The sequence below is a fragment of the Coregonus lavaretus genome (genome assembly GCF_964263955.1).
Source record: "Coregonus lavaretus genome assembly, chromosome: 17".
NCBI lineage: Eukaryota > Metazoa > Chordata > Actinopteri > Salmoniformes > Salmonidae > Coregonus > Coregonus lavaretus.
In genome coordinates, this window is record NC_140004.1 from 25,781,448 (window position 1) to 25,797,032 (window position 15,585).

The 15,585-nt window shown below is 41.3% G+C and overlaps 2 protein-coding genes across 3 annotated transcripts in view; one reads left to right on the forward strand and one right to left on the reverse strand.

Moving 5' to 3' along the window:
- Positions 1–5,307: 5,307 nt before the first annotated feature.
- On the forward strand, positions 5,308–9,664 carry rhbdd3 (rhomboid domain containing 3). Its single transcript, XM_084181416.1, has 5 exons — positions 5,308–5,895; positions 5,998–6,381; positions 6,493–6,619; positions 6,894–7,139; positions 9,417–9,664. The coding sequence occupies exons 1-5, from the start codon at positions 5,733–5,735 to the stop codon at positions 9,583–9,585; spliced, it is 1,089 nt and encodes a 362-aa protein (XP_084037542.1). The 5' UTR covers positions 5,308–5,732; the 3' UTR covers positions 9,586–9,664.
- Positions 9,665–9,771: 107 nt separating this feature from the next.
- The window catches only part of emid1 (EMI domain containing 1), a 93,316-nt gene continuing 87,502 nt past the window's right edge, over positions 9,772–15,585 (reverse strand). For both annotated transcript variants that reach the window (XM_084181415.1, XM_084181414.1), the window contains 5 exons: positions 15,418–15,480; positions 15,263–15,307; positions 14,920–14,964; positions 12,076–12,160; positions 9,772–11,413 (listed from right to left, as the gene is read on the reverse strand). In XM_084181415.1, coding sequence (XP_084037541.1) covers positions 11,274–11,413; positions 12,076–12,160; positions 14,920–14,964; positions 15,263–15,307; positions 15,418–15,480 — 378 coding nt within the window. In that variant the 3' untranslated portion in view covers positions 9,772–11,273. The remainder of the gene's footprint in view (positions 11,414–12,075; positions 12,161–14,919; positions 14,965–15,262; positions 15,308–15,417; positions 15,481–15,585) is intronic.

Here is a 15,585-nt window from a genome sequence, read left to right on the forward strand (position 1 = left end):
CTAAAATTCTAATAGTTCGCCCTCAACGTGATCAAGACAAAGGAGATGATCGTGGACTACAGGAAAAGGAGGGCGGAGCAGGCCTCCATTCTCATCGATGGGGCTGTATTGGAGCAGGTTGAGAGCTTCAAGTTCCTTGGTGTCCACAACACCAACAAACTATCATGGTCCAAACACACCAAGACAGTCGTGAAGAGGGCACGACAACGCCTATTCCCCCTCAGGAGACTGAAAAGATTTGGCATGGGTCCTCAGATCCTCAAAAAGTTATACAGCTACACCATCGAGAGCATCCTGACTGGTTGCATCCCCGCCTGGTATGGCAACTGCTCAGCCTCTGACCGCAAGGCGCTACAGAGGGTTGTGCGTACGGCCCAGTACATCACTGGGGCCAAGCTTCCTGCCATACAGGACCTCTACAGTCGTGGTCAAAAGTTTTGAGAATGACATAAATATTAATTTTCACAAAGTCTGCTGCCTCAGTTTTTATGATGGCAATTTGCATTTACTCCAGAATGTTATGAAGAGTGATCAGATGAATTGCAATTAAAATGAACTTAATCCAAGAAAAACATTTCCACTGCATTTCAGCCCTGCCACAAAAGGACCAGCTGACATCATGTCAGTGATTTTCTCGTTAACACAGGTGAGAGTGTTGACGAGGACAAGGCTGGAGATCACTCTGTCATGCTGATTGAGTTAGAATAACAGACTGGAAGCTTTAAAAGAAGGGTGGTGCTTGAAATCATTGTTCTTCCTCTGTTAACCATGGTTACCTGCAAGGAAACACGTGCCGTCATCATTGCTTTCCACAAAAAGTGCCTCACAGGCAAGGATATTGCTGCTAGTAAGATTGCACCTAAATCAACCATTTATCGGATCATCAAGAACTTCAAGGAGAGAGGTTCAATTGTTGTGAAGAAGGCTTCAGGGTGCCCAAGAAAGTCCAGCAAGCGCCAGGACCGTCTCCTAAAGTTGATTCAGCTGCGGGATCGGGCCACCACCATTGCAGAGCTTGCTCAGGAATGGCAGCAGGCAGGTGTGAGTGCATCTGCACGCACAGTGAGGCGAAGACTTTTGGAGGATGGCCTGGTGTCAAGAAGGGCAGCAAAGAAGCCACTTCTCTCCAGGAAAAACATCAGGGACAGACTGATATTCTGCAAAAGGTACAGGGATTGGACGGATGAGGACTGGGGTAAAGTCATTTTCTCTGATGAATCCCCTTTCCGATTGTTTGGGGCATCTGGAAAAAAGCTTGTCCGGAGAAGACAAGGTGAGCGCTACCATCAGTCCTGTGTCATGCCAACAGTAAAGCATCCTGAGACCATTCACGTGTGGGGTTGTTTCTCAGCCAAGGGAGTGGGCTCACTCACAATTTTGCCTCAGAGAGAAAAAAAAATCTGAGAGCAACTTCTCCCAACCATCCAAGAACAGTTTGGTGACGAACAATGCCTTTTCCAGTATGATGGAGCACCTTGCCATAAGGCAAAAGTGATAACTAAGTGGCTCTGGGAACAAAACATCAACATTTTGGGTCCATGGCCAGGAAACTCCCCAGACCTTAATCCCATTGAGAACTTGTGGTCAATCCTCAATAGGTGGGTGGACAAAGAAAAACTCACAAACTCCAAGCATTGATTATGCAAGAATGGGCTGCCATCAGTCAGGATGTGGCCCTGGGTCAACACTGCAAATATTGACTCTTTGCATAAACTTAATGTAATTGCCAATAAAAGCCTTTGACACTTATGGAATGTTTGTAATTATACTTCAGTATACCATAGTAACATCTGACAAAAATATCTAAAAACACTGAAGCAGCAAACTTTGAAGACCAATACTTGTGACATTCTCAAAACATTTGACCACGACAAAAAATTGCCAAAGACTCCAGCCACCCTAGTCATAGTGTTCTCTATGCTACCACACGGCAAGCGGTACCGGAGCGCCAAGTCTAGGTCCAAAAGGTTTCTTAACAACTTCTACCCCCAAGCCATAAGCCTGCTGAACAGCTAATCAAATGGCTACCCGGACTATTTGCATTGACCCCCCCTTTTTTTACGCTGCTGCTACTTGCTGTTTATTATCTATGCATAGTCACTTTACCCCTAACTACATGTACACTACTGTTCAAAAGTTTTGGGTCACTTAGAAATGTCCTTGTTTTCTAAAGAAAAGCAATTTTTTTGTCCATTAAAATAACATCAAATTGATCAGAAATACAGTGTAGACATTGTTAATGTTGTAAATGGTTATTGTAGCTGGAAACGGCTGATTTTGAATGGAATATCTACATAGGCATACAGAGGCCCATTATCAGCAACCATCAGTCCTGTGTTCCAATGGCACGTTGTGTTTGCTAATCCAAGTTTATCATTTTAAAAAGCCAATTGAACATTAGAAAACCCTTTTGCAATTATGTTAGCACAGCTGAAAACTGTTGTGCTGATTAAAGAAGCAATAAAACTGGCCTTCTTGAGACTAGTTGAGTATCTGGAGCATCAGCAATTGTGGGTTCGATTACAGGCTCAAAATGGCCAGAAACAAATAACTTTCTTCTGAAACTCGTCAGTCTATTCTTGTTCTGAGAAATGAAGACTATTGCCAAGAAACTGCCAAGAAACTTTTTTGCATAATGCCGCATTCCAAACAACTGTGAACTCTGAAAAATACGAGATCAACTCATAAGGTCAGTGATTTTCAGGTCGGAAAGTCGTAGCTCTAAAAGAGGCCCGAGTTCCCAAGTTGGAATTCCGAGTTGGAATTCCGAGTTGGATGACCATTTGTTTTGAACGCACTGAAGTCGGAAGTCGGAGATTTCCGCGTTCCCAGTTGTTTTGAACGCGGCATATCTCCTATAATAAGAACGCACCAACTCCACCATTGTTCGTTGGACAAAGCCTATGGGTAAATTAATTGAGTTTTTGTAGGGTTTTTGGATAATCGCCAAAAATACCATGGTAAACACAGGCTTAGGATATCTTATATAGTGAGTATTGGTAAAGTGGTCCACTTTCTGAAAATTATTTTTCCGGAACACCTTACAGAATCCCCTTACAGAATCATCCCATTATCTTAACCCCCAACATGATACCATTCTAAATAACGTAAGAACTGTACTAAACTATAAAAAATAAAAAATAAATATTAATAACAGGATGGAGGACTCTTCTACAAACACACATTTTCCTGAGACCACATTTTTTAAAGTCGATACTGGCAAATTGGGACACCTTGATGGCAAAGTGGGACTCTTAATTCTTTATTGTAAAGAAGGATACATTTTAGAGGATATGAGGAATCTCAATATTTTAATGATAAACTTAAATTATCTATTAAAACATTCTTTATGTATTTTGGTGGAACATTAAGAATGATCATTTATTATTATTATCATTATTATCATACTTGATTATAATTATATGATGTAACCTATATGTAATTGTATAGCCTATAAATACAACAAAATTAACTTCATCTAGGCCTATCAGCTCAACATTCTCAACAATACACTCTAATGGACATTTTGTAGAATGAAACCAGAAACTCCTTACCCCAACAATTGTATTGTCACCAGAGTCAAATACAGCAAAATAAATGTTTTTAGTTATCATATACCTACCTACCTGTATGGTTATGAATCAAAATCAAATCACATTTTATTTGTCACGTGCGCTGAATACAACAGGTGTAACCTTACCGTGAAATGCGTACTTACAAGCCCTTAACCAACAATGCAGTTTTAAGAAAATAGAGTTAAGAAAATATTTACTAAATAATAAAAAAATAACACAATCAAATAACAATAATGAGGCTATATACAGGGGGATTTTTTTATGTTGGTGGGGTAATATCTTTATAAGTAAAATGCAGCTATGCTAGCATTTTCTAGCAAGCTAGCTGATAGCAGATTTGAGGAAAAGGAAATTAAATTTTTTATCCTATTTAGAAAATGGATTTCTGTTAAGAAAACATGTATTTCATAATCCCCCAAAATATTTTTACCGCATTACATTTTAGTCATTTAGCAGACGCTCTTATCCAGAGCGACTTACAGTTAGTGAGTGCATATATCGTTTTTTTTTTTTATACTGGCCCCCCGTGGGAATCGAACCCACAACTCTGCCGTTGCAAACGCCATGCTCTACCAACTGAGCTACATCCCTGCCGGCCATTCCCTCCCCTACCCTGGGCCAATTGTGCGCCACCCCATGGGTCTCCCGGTCGCGGCCGGCTACGACAGAGCCTGGATTAGAACCAGGATCTCTAGTGGCACAGCTAGCACTGCGATGCAGTGCCTTAGACATTAAAATGGCCTAGAGGAGTGTCCCAGTTTGACAGTAACAGGGTGTCCCAGTTTGACTGTAGGCGATTGGCATACTGGGACACTGTCAAAATGTCAATATTCTAAAAAGGTGAGCGTAGTAAGAAAACCATTTACAGTCATTTTGATTTACAATTACATCCCATTACAAAATATGTTGTAATGAGACACTGAATATCCTTTCTTCGTTTTTTATAACATTATTTACCTCAGAACCCTATGTCATTTTACTTACTATTTCACCTCTAGCAATACTCACCCTACATTTTGTTCTATGCTATAATCTTTATCAGCAAAGGTCACTTTTTGTGAATTTTGAACGATTATTTTGTTGTAATGGTAATGTTAACTGACTGATTTTATCTCATAGAACAAAACTTATAAGATCTCCTAAGCCTGTGTTAACAGTCCTTATTTTCGGCGTTTATGCCAAAACCCTATTCTTTGCAACCCAACCGATTCTTTCCCCATTCATTTTCCAAATAGGAATGGCTGAACGAACCAGAGGTCACACATTTCCGGTTTTTAGGACTGACTACAAGGTTGTCACTAGCTACCACAGCCACAAAGTCAAAATTGTCTATATCGAAAAAAGTTATGAAAACAAAAAATTGCTTTTTGGTCTTAATTCAAGGTTAGGGTTAGGCATTAGTTTAGCAGTGTGGTTAAGGTTAGGGTTAGGTTTAAAATCTGATTTTAATAAAATAAATTGTAGAAATAGGCGGGGTTTATGACTTTGTGGCTGTGGTAATCCACTGAGATATGGTTCTATCTGTGTCTCTGGCATACACCATATTTCCGTGGGGGACAACAAACTTACTAAAATCAGAGTGCAGAAATATTTTATGAATCACATAATTACAGAAACCCCCCAAAAATATGTTCCGTATGTAGTCAATTACAATAACTCGGTTGACTATGACTAAATATATTAATTAATTTAGTACGTTAAGGTAATTGTGAATGAACTCGTCCAAGAACGTAAACAGGAAGTGTCGATACATTGCAAAGTGGGACATTTTCAATCGGCTAAGAAAATACTTGAGTATTCATGATTTAGGAATTTTAACACGAAAAACAACACTGAATGCCACTGAACTAACTGACACTAATTGTACATCTTTCGACCCTGGGAGAAGTGGGAATCATCTCTCTGCTATCATTCTCACTTTCTGATACGTCGTTGTAGCTATCTTATTTTGAATATTGTCAGTTATAAAGCAAAGATGGCTTTGTCATATTTACAAATATCCAAGTCAAATATATGCCATTGTCTTTATTTGCCATGAAACAGATTAGAACTTCGTAGCATGAGCTGTCTGTCCTGAATATCTTTTGAATGGGGAAACTGTTTGATTAGAGAGCTTACTACAGTGCTTCTACGACAAGCACTAGTAAATGAGCTACAATGGTTGACCGAATTTGCTCAATATGGTTTTGGTTTGGATCGAATCGTCCGGGATTCTTTCTTGGAACAACGTTTCTGTTAACTCTGATGGTACTGATGTGGCTTGGTGGTATTCCAGCCAGTCTGAGTTTAGGCCCAGGTGGACAGTTCCCAGGGTGCCGAGGTAGGTAATCTGCCAGACACACCTAGAGTAAAGCAGGTATGGAATTTGATTTGTTACCCCTAAATAGAAAATAGAACGTAACCTTCCCTCTCTCACACACAGATCTGTCACTCTATGCCTTTAGTCATGAGGAGCTGCCCTCTCTTCTCTACAACGCAGTTCTCCTGCTGTTGCTTGGACCATGCCAGGAGCGACGCTGGGGCACAGTGGCTTTCCTTGCCCTCTCACTCCTCTCCATAGCTCTCCTGCCTCCACTGTATGCCATCCTACTCTTTATCAGTGGGGATGAGGCTAGTCGTGTTTGTGGTTCCTCCGCCACCCAACTGGCTCTGTTTACAGCCCAGTGTCGTCAGGTGACCCAGAGGAAGCTGCTCAGATGTGTACCAGTTTGGTTCCTGCCCTGGCTGCTCTTACTCCTCAGTCTGGTGTTGCTCCCAAGCACACCGGGCCTGCTCCACTTCTGTGCCATACTGATAGGACACAACTGTATCCTTCTCTGCCAAAAAATACAACAAATTATTGGAAAGTGTTTTTGACCCCATTGTCTCTGCCATATCTTTTACATTCTGTGATTATGTACCTTAACTTTGTTTAAAGATCGTCCATCCTTTATTGGGGTTTTGCAGAAAATAGAGAATATTGGGATTTTCAACTTCCTTCCTGCTTGGGCCTATGTTCCTTACTATTCAAGGCTCAGGCTTCCCACCTATAACACCTCACAGAGGTGAGAACAACTAATAAGTTACAGGAGTTTCTTGAAGTCTGATTTACTACTACCTATACTGGGAATGGCAGAGTTGGTGGCATGAGTGAGATTAGATTAGAGAGTTTAATAGTCACATGTACAGGGTTGCAGATGTAATTACAGTGTACAGTGAAATTCTTGAGCTTCGAGCTTCAACAATGCAGGACAAAGTGAAATAAAACAATACAAATATAAATAATAATATGAGTATTGTCATATGAGTATTGTCACAAGACTTTGTTGTTTATTACAGATCTGGGCCATTCCCTCAGGTAGCTCCCTCTAACAGAACCCCCATGGAGGACTTTTCACCCGTGAACCCACAACCTTGGTTAGCGTCTGTTCCTCATTGGCTGCTGGACGGGTCTGCAGCAGAGTCAGAGGCCCAGTTATTGGAGGAGCAGATGCTGAGGGCAGGGATATTGGCCTCCTTACAGGATGCTCCTGAGGAACCAGGGACCAAAGTGGAGGTGCCAAAGTCCTCAGTGTCCTTTCTGAGGTCAGTCAGGTTTACTAGGGCATTTACTAGTATGGAAGAGCATATTTTGCCTATACACTGAGTGTACAAAACATTAGGAACACCTTCCTAATATTGAGTTGCACCCCCTTTTGCCCTCACAACAGCCTCAATTTGTCGGGGCATGGACTCTACAAGGTGCTGAAAGCATTCCACAGGGATGCTGGCCCATGTTGACTCCAATGCTTCACACAGTTGTGTCAAGTTGGCTGGATGTCCATTGGGTGGTGGACCATTCTTGAAACACACGGGAAACTGTTGAGTGTGAAAAACCCAGCAGTGTTGCAGTTCTTGACACACTCAAACCGGTTCGCCTGTCACCTACTACCATACCCCGTTCAAAGGCACTTCAATATTTTGTCTTACACAATCCATTTCTCAAGACTTAAAAATCCTTCTTTAACCTGTCTCCTCCCCTTCGTCTACACTGATTAAAGTCGATTTAACAAGTGACATCAATAAGGGTATCATAGCTTTCACCTGGATTCACCTGGTCAGTCTATGTCATGGAAAGAGCAATGTTTTTTACACTCAGTGTATGTACTATATGTTATTAGAGTAATTTGTCATATAATGCTTAATTTTGATTCCGCCCAAAAGCAAGCTTTGATCAAATATGACTGGCTCATCAAAGAAAATAATTTGTGAGTAAAAACATACAGTACCAGTCAAAAGTTTGGACACACCTACTCATTCCAGGGTTTTTCTTTATTTGTACATTGTAGAATAATAGTGAAGACATGAAAACTATGAAATAACACATATGGAATCATGTAGTAACCAAAAACGTGTTAAACAAATTAAAATATATTTTATATTTGAGATTCTTCAAAGAAGCCACCCTTTGCCTTGATGACAGCTTTGCACGCTCTTGGCATTCTCTCAACCGGCTTCATGAGGAATGCTTTTCCAACAGTCTTGAAGGAGTTCTCCCATGCTGAGCACTTGTTGGCTGCTTTTCCTTCCCTCTGCGGTCCAACTCATCCCAAACCATCTCAATTGGGTTGACTTTGGGTGATTGTGGAGGCCAGGTCATCTGATGCAACACTCCATCACTCTCCTTGGTCAAATAGCCCTTACACAGCCTGGAGGTGTGTTTTGGGGTATTGTCCTGTTGAAAAACAAATGATTGTCCCACTAAGCGCAAACCAGATGGGATGGTATATCGCTGCAGAATGCTGTGATAGCCATGCTGGTTAAGTGTGCCTTGAATTCTAAATAAATCACAGACAGTGTCACCAGCAAAGCACCATCACACCTCCTCCTCCATGCTTCACGGTGGGAACCACATATGCGGAGATCATCCGTTCACCTACTCTGCGTCTCACAAAGTCATGGCGGTTGGAATCAAAAATCTCAAATTTGGACTCATCAGACCAAAGGACAGATTTCCACCGGTCTCGTGTTTCTTGGCCCAAGCAAGTCTCTTCTTCTTATTGGTGTCCTTTAGTAGTGGTTTCTTTGCAGCAATTCAACCATGAAGGCCTGATTCATACAGTCTCCTCTGAACAGTTGATGTTGAGATGTATCTGTTACTTGAACTCTGTGAAGCAATTATTTGGGTTGCAATCTGAGGTGCAGTTAACTCTAATGAATTTATCCTCTGCAACAGAGGTAACTCTGTGTCTTCCTTTCCTGTGGCGGTCCTCATGAGAGCCAGTTTCATCATAGCGCTTGATGGTTTTTGCGACTGCACTTGAAGAAACTTTCAAGTTCTTGACATTTTCCGGATTGACTGACCTTCATGTCTTAAAGTATTGATGTACTGTCATTTGTCTTTGCTTATTTAAGCTGTTCTTGCCATAATATGGACTTGGTCTTTTACCAAATAGGGCTATCTTCTGTATACCACCCCTAGCTTGTCACAACACAACTGATTGGCTCAAACGCATTAAGAAGGAAAGAAATTCCACAAATTAACTTTTAACAAGGCAAACCTGTTAATTTAAATTCATTCCAGGTGACTACCTCATGAAGCTGGTTGAGAGAATGCCAAGAGTGTGCAAAGCTGTCATCAAGGCAAAGGGTGGCTACTTAGAAGAATCTCAAATATAAAATATATTTTGATTTGTTTAACACTTTTTTGGTTACTACATGATTCCATATGTGTTATTTCATAGTTCTGATCTCTTCACTATTATTCTACAATGTAGAAAATAGTTTATAAAAAAAATAGTAAAACTCTCGAATGAGTAGGTGTGTCCAAACTTTTGACTGGTACTGTATATGTATTTTCTTTAAGTAATTTTTCCCTCTCAGGCTTCAGCAATTGGAGAAGATGGGGTTTCCTACAGATAAAGCTGTGGTGGCGCTGGCTGCAACTAGACAGCTAGATGGTGCCATCTCCCTGCTCATTGATGACAGAGTTGGGGAGGAGGCTGTGATGACATCCAAAGGGAAGAGCCCCCTGCCACCAAGAATTATCTGAGGCCTGTCAGATCAGCATATGGTGGCCAACTGGACCTTGGAACAGAAGGTGTGATTTAGCATCATGATATTGGAATTTGCTTGAGTTTTGCTGAGCTGAACTTGTGTTAAAATGTACCCTGTGGGCTAAAAGGAAAAGACGAGTACCCAAATAAATGTCATTATGAAAAAAAGGACAGTTGGCCTGTTAAAAAAACAAAACAATTATTTATTATAACAACCATCTAGAAGATTATTTTAGCACAATAACACATTAGCAAGCAATTTCAAATATGCCCAAAATGGAAAATACATATAACGTTACGTACTGTATATCAGCATACAAAACAGTAAGCTTCTATTTATCTTTTTTTTAAATAATTCACAACATTTTTATTATAAGATAAAGAAAAAATTATCAAGGAAGCAGTTTTTTTTTTTTTACTGTGACAGAGAAATCAGTCTAAGTATAAGAATGTAATAGTGGTACAACGTTACACAAAAATGTATTCAAGTTCCATCAACAGGTCCTGTACTCCTACTGTGTGGTGTGTGTGCGTAGGACTGAAGCTGCTGTAGGAGAAAGATACACCTGACCCATGAGTGGGGGATTCTTAGAGATGTCATTGCTTTAGCTTGTGAGTTTAAAATAAGTGAGGTGTCTTACTACTGACAGTTTATGCAGGAGCTGCAGTTTGGGGTTTGAAATAAATGCAGGAATTTGATCACATATCAGTTTTGATAAAGGAGATACTTAGCTATAAGGGTATGAGTTTTGTATTCCGGCACTGTTGTTGAGAACAAATACTGTCTAAGAATGTAGAAAGTGTAGAAACTGGTAGCACATAACTGCATTTGTTGTGCACCAACAAATCTACAATAGAATGTGAATAAAATAAATACAATAAAATCTCTTGCGGGTTTGTTTGATTTAAAGGGGTGGTTAAGACACCAAGACAAATACTGTACACTGATATGCTTGGCTTTTCATAACATGGCACTACTAACTGACATCTCAATAGGAAAGGTGTGTCATGTCTTCATCTTTATAGTGCACTACATAGCAAGGAGTAAAACAATATTATAGAAACAAAAGGAATATAAGAGGAAGAGGTTTTTTTGTGTACGTGTGCCTTGCAGTCTGTACATGCTCAATATATTTAAATAAGTAAACCTCAGATTCCCAACATTGTTACAGTCCAAACAAATTCTCAGAGCCAGTCTCTTTTCTTTCACACTTAATTCCTCCTTTAATTTACCGTAATTTATCCTATCCTGCAATGACCCTTATAGTCCAGAATTGTTTTCAGATGAATGAGCACCATTAAACATATCAAGCTTTTTAATATTGGTTTTCCTTGTATCTTATGAGAACCTTTGCATGTTTTCCAGAGGCCTATAGGATATTTTCTTGAAATATTTCCTAGCTGTAGCCATGGGGATGGGACACAGGGGGAGCCATGGGTCTACGTGGAGGTGTATGTTGGGGTAAAGGTGGCTGGTACTGGTTCCCAATGGAGGTGGGCAGACTCCGGAGCACCAGTGGAGCTTCCCTGAGGTGTCCCCCACCTTTCGTCTGATGGTACAGCCCACAGAGGGTATCGGATAAGGTATCAGATAAGGTCTGGATCAGTAGAGTGCCAGAGAGACCTAAGGGAGGGGGTGGTTAAACCCAGACTGTGATCCTCAGAGATGCAGCAGGGAGCGATGCTACTTCCCCTGAACCTTAGTGTCTGAGGACAGAGGAGGGGAGACGAGCCGATAGGGTTCGGATCCTGCCCGCTTATCCCTGTAGAAACCACCTGGGGATGCAGTCCCGAATGGACCATCTCCAGACCCTAAATCAGGCTCTGTTGAAGAAACAAAGAGTTGGGGCCATGCTACCCTATGCATACATATGAGACATCAATATAAAATACTTAGTTAATAGAGCACATTATTACATATAATAAAGCACTTATATGATGTTGCCATATGAGATATTCGTCATTATGATGTGCCTAGCTATGAAAGTGATCTAGACATGTCTAAATCTTTGAGTTGCATCACCTATTTAGTGAATTAATAAACATGTACTAGTAGGTGCCTACTAATGTGAGTTACAGCAACAACTCTTAAATAAAAACAGACATAAAATATAATTTTTCATATGATCCCTGTATGCCTGATCCAGTAGATAATGTACTAGTGACTAGTGTGACCTGGAGGTGAGGATGGTTACCAGCGTTACCTGGCCAGATGATAGCCTCCAGCAGTGTCACCCTGCGAGCCAGAAGCTCCAGGTCTGCCTGCAAGTCTTGGAACATCTTCAAACTAATGTCCTATCAGAGAACAGTGACAAGGGGACTGGGTGAGGGGTGGGGAGCGGACACACCAGGCCTGGTCCTGGGGCTGTCTGCCTCTGGCCATACCCCCTGTCCCACTTCCCAGAAGTGGAGGAGTGTGGGGTGACACCCAGCCTTGTCTGACCCCTGCCTAAAGCTGACCCTGCTACCTCAGGCCTCCTACTCACCATGAATACCGATCATAGTCTCGAGGATTAAAACCCTCTCGGCTAAGATCTTCAGCGCTTCTCTGATCTGATGTATCCCGTCCCCCTGTGAAGATAGATACAGCCGTCAAGGTAAGGAGCACAAGCCAAACAAATTGCTCGCCAAGGTGCAAGTCATTTTCTCTCTGTCAATCTATTACAGCAGTTAGCAGGTTAAAACCAGTCCACGCACCCACCCAGCACCCTTTACAGATGTTGGATCTTAATTTGAGACAGTTTGCTATAGCAGGAAAAAATAATCCTGCAGCAACAGGAAATGTGAATTATTATGTGGATTATAATTAATGAACATTTATTGTAGGGGTTGATACATTTTCCGTTAGGGCAAATCAAGTCTGGCATTTTAAAGGGAAAATTACAAACTTTAGAAGCCTTTTTAAACCTTGAATACACTACAAGTTTGCATTTCCTGCTGTGCAGGAAGATTCTCAGCAACAAAATAGTGATCAAATTAAGATCCTACATCTGTACCTTATCCCGCCCCTGTATCTCTCTATCTCCCTCGTTCTCTGGCCATGCTGCCATACCAGGCCAGTCTTTGCCATGCTGGGCAAAAACAGCATGCACATCACAAGACATTCCCATGTTGTTGACATAACAAAAGTGGAGGAGGCGGTCCAGGGCCTCAAGTTTGACCATGCCATCTGCATTCCTTCTGGACTTGATCAAGATGAGCAGCTATTCAGCCAGACAAGTTTCTGTTGCATTACAGAGTGATTTTCTAAAACGGTTGAAAATAACCTTCTGAAGTCTCAGTAAACTGTTTCTACATAACGGTTATTAGAGCTGAGTTCATAATAGCTGCCCATCCATCTCTCACTGTATTAAAACATGCTCACCAAATAAAGCCAGTAAACCTTTACTCTTTCTATTTGATTCTGTTTAAAATGAGAAACAGATCACTGTCCAATTGTCAAGAAAGACCTACTGGCTTTATGAATCATCAAACATTGAAAAAAAGGAACAGAAAGTAAACAGACACAAGCAATCATGTCAGTGACAGTTGATAAAGAATGCATGCACAATATGACGTTAGTGTGGATGCCTGAGTATTTTTCTCTTGGGTCAAGAAATAAACTGATTAACGAGCAAAGGATAAACCTCTACAGAACAAAAGGCAAGATTTCATTAAGCTATATCAATAAATCATATCAATGACTAATGTCCAGTGTGTTTGTGTTTGTCCAGTTTGTACGGCTCCACAATAACAAGATCCTCTGGGTCATGGTTGATTGATGAGGAGCAGATGGGAGCTGAAAGGATAATGGGCCTATTGTGAGACCATTGAGGAGATAATAAATATAGTTTTGGTTTGAGATACAATTTAGAGTGACCATGCCCGGTTTCTGTGTTATTGATGCATTTTTACACTAAGTTAAGGAGTTTACATTTGAGTTTGGCAAGCAAGAGAGAAATGGCAAACAGTGCAGTAACTAAGGATGGGAGCATGCAGCCATGCATTGTGGGACACTGGAGGATAGCTGTATCCATTCACATCTCCAACCCAGTCCACCCCACTCAGCACTAACCCACCACCACTGTTCCCACAATAACTCTACATGGAGTGATTTGGCATATACATTCCACATATACCAATGTTAATTTATACTATGTATAAACGGTATGTGCTTTATAATAATAATAATAATAATATGCCATTTAGCAGACGCTTTTATCCAAAGCGACTTACAGTCGTGCGTGCATACATTTTTGTGTATGGGTGGTCCCGGGGATCGAACCCACTACCTTGGCGTTACAAGCGCCATGCTCTACCAGCTGAGCTACAGAGGACCACGCAAGTTGACTTGACATATGAACATGCCATCCTTGGCATTATTTATATCATTTGTAGAAGTGTTTGTAAAAGCATGGCATGACCAAATATTGATCCTCAATACAATGCTGTATTACATGCCACTCAACAGATTCTTAAAGATTCTATTATCTTTCCCTCAATCAGCAAATGACTTAGCATTCGTGATGTAGGAACAGCAGGTGTGTGTGTGTGTATATGCCAATGTCAGATGCTCAGAATGTGACTGTGAAAGGTAACCATGGAGACAGTAGCTTGCAGAGGGAGTCAGACAGCTTTAGGGTCAGACAGGAGTAGGACAGTGTTTTCAACAAGGGGCAGCACCCACAGCACACCCCGAGGACCAAAAAACCACAATAATCACAACATCATAATTAAACAGAGCCCACACAAACAACAAAAACCACAATCCCACATGCCGCAAACTGACATACTATGAGTAAATGAGTACTTTTTTAAAACAAGTGCAGGACGATTTGCAGAACAATACTAATAACAATATAGATACATGGAAAGTAAACTTCATAAGAAAGTAAATATGTAAACGTGGTGATTGGACATGGTTCATAAAAATGCCCAAGCAGTGACTTGGTTCATAAATCCCTTACATTTAGATTGTTCTTGTAAAATGAGAAAGAGGCAAAGGAAAATAAGTGATTAGACAGACACAGAATAATTGTCTACACAGTATACAGTATTTACACTTAAGTACACTGTGGGGAAATGGACTACTTCTCAATTAGTTTTTCTCAATTGCTGGCATCCTCTTTCCTCACATCTTTCTCAAACCCCATTGGAGGAGAAGACCCAAGGTTCCTCCCCTCAGACATTTTCCTCCTATGAGTTTTGAGAAGGACGCAAGGATAGAAGACACAAGGAATCAAGGAAAGACATTGGGCCACTGTTTCCCCTCCTGGCTCCTGGTCCTATACAGCCCAGTGAGAGTCAGTGAGGCACAGGGTGAGCTACGGCCCCATCTCTGGTGTTCTTACCGGCAGGCCTTTCTGTCCTGGCTCTCCCTTGGCTCCTGCTACTCCCTGTATAGAAACATTGAGTCAAGAGTAATGGCACACTAGTGATAACTAGTTCTCACTGGCATAAAGTACTGCCTATGAGGGGTTGGGTTAAATGCGGAAGTTGAATTTCAGTTGAATGCATTCAGTTGTACAACTGACTAGGTATCCCCCTTTCCCTTTCCTTTATGAAAAAGCAGCAGTAAAACACATTCTCTGAGATCACTGGATTGTATAGTTGACCACGGTGTAATCGGGTGTGACGTGTTGGTTTTTGCCACACTCATCAGGGCCACAGCTAGACAGGAGGTAGGTGGCTTACCGGCTCTCCTCTGAACCCTCTCTCTCCTGGATAACCCAGAGGACCCTAGGAAGCCAGAGGCAAGTTAGAAGGAGTTTTGTCTCTCTATCTAGAAATAATAGAATGGGGAGGAAACATTAGGTGTGGTTGCGCCCTGGCCTGTGCATGGTACTCACTCTCTCCCCACTTTCTCCTTTTGGCCCCACCAGGCCCTGTAACCCAGGGGCCCCCAATTTACCCTGTAGAGAGACAGGAGAAAAGGTTAAAACAGACAGATAACACATTTGTTAAATTGTACAGTAGGTGGGATCTAATCTCACATGATTATTATTTCCATTGCACCA

Excerpts from the sequence above, each read along its gene's own strand:
- rhbdd3 (XM_084181416.1), top strand. The coding sequence starts at position 5,733 with ATGGTTGACCGAATTTGCTCAATATGGTTTTGGTTTGGATCGAATCGT. Across the intron at positions 6,382-6,492 it reads CATACTGATAGGACACAACT|ATCGTCCATCCTTTATTGGG; the intron begins GTATCCTTCTCT and ends CTTTGTTTAAAG. Across the intron at positions 7,140-9,416 it reads TCCTCAGTGTCCTTTCTGAG|GCTTCAGCAATTGGAGAAGA; the intron begins GTCAGTCAGGTT and ends TTTCCCTCTCAG.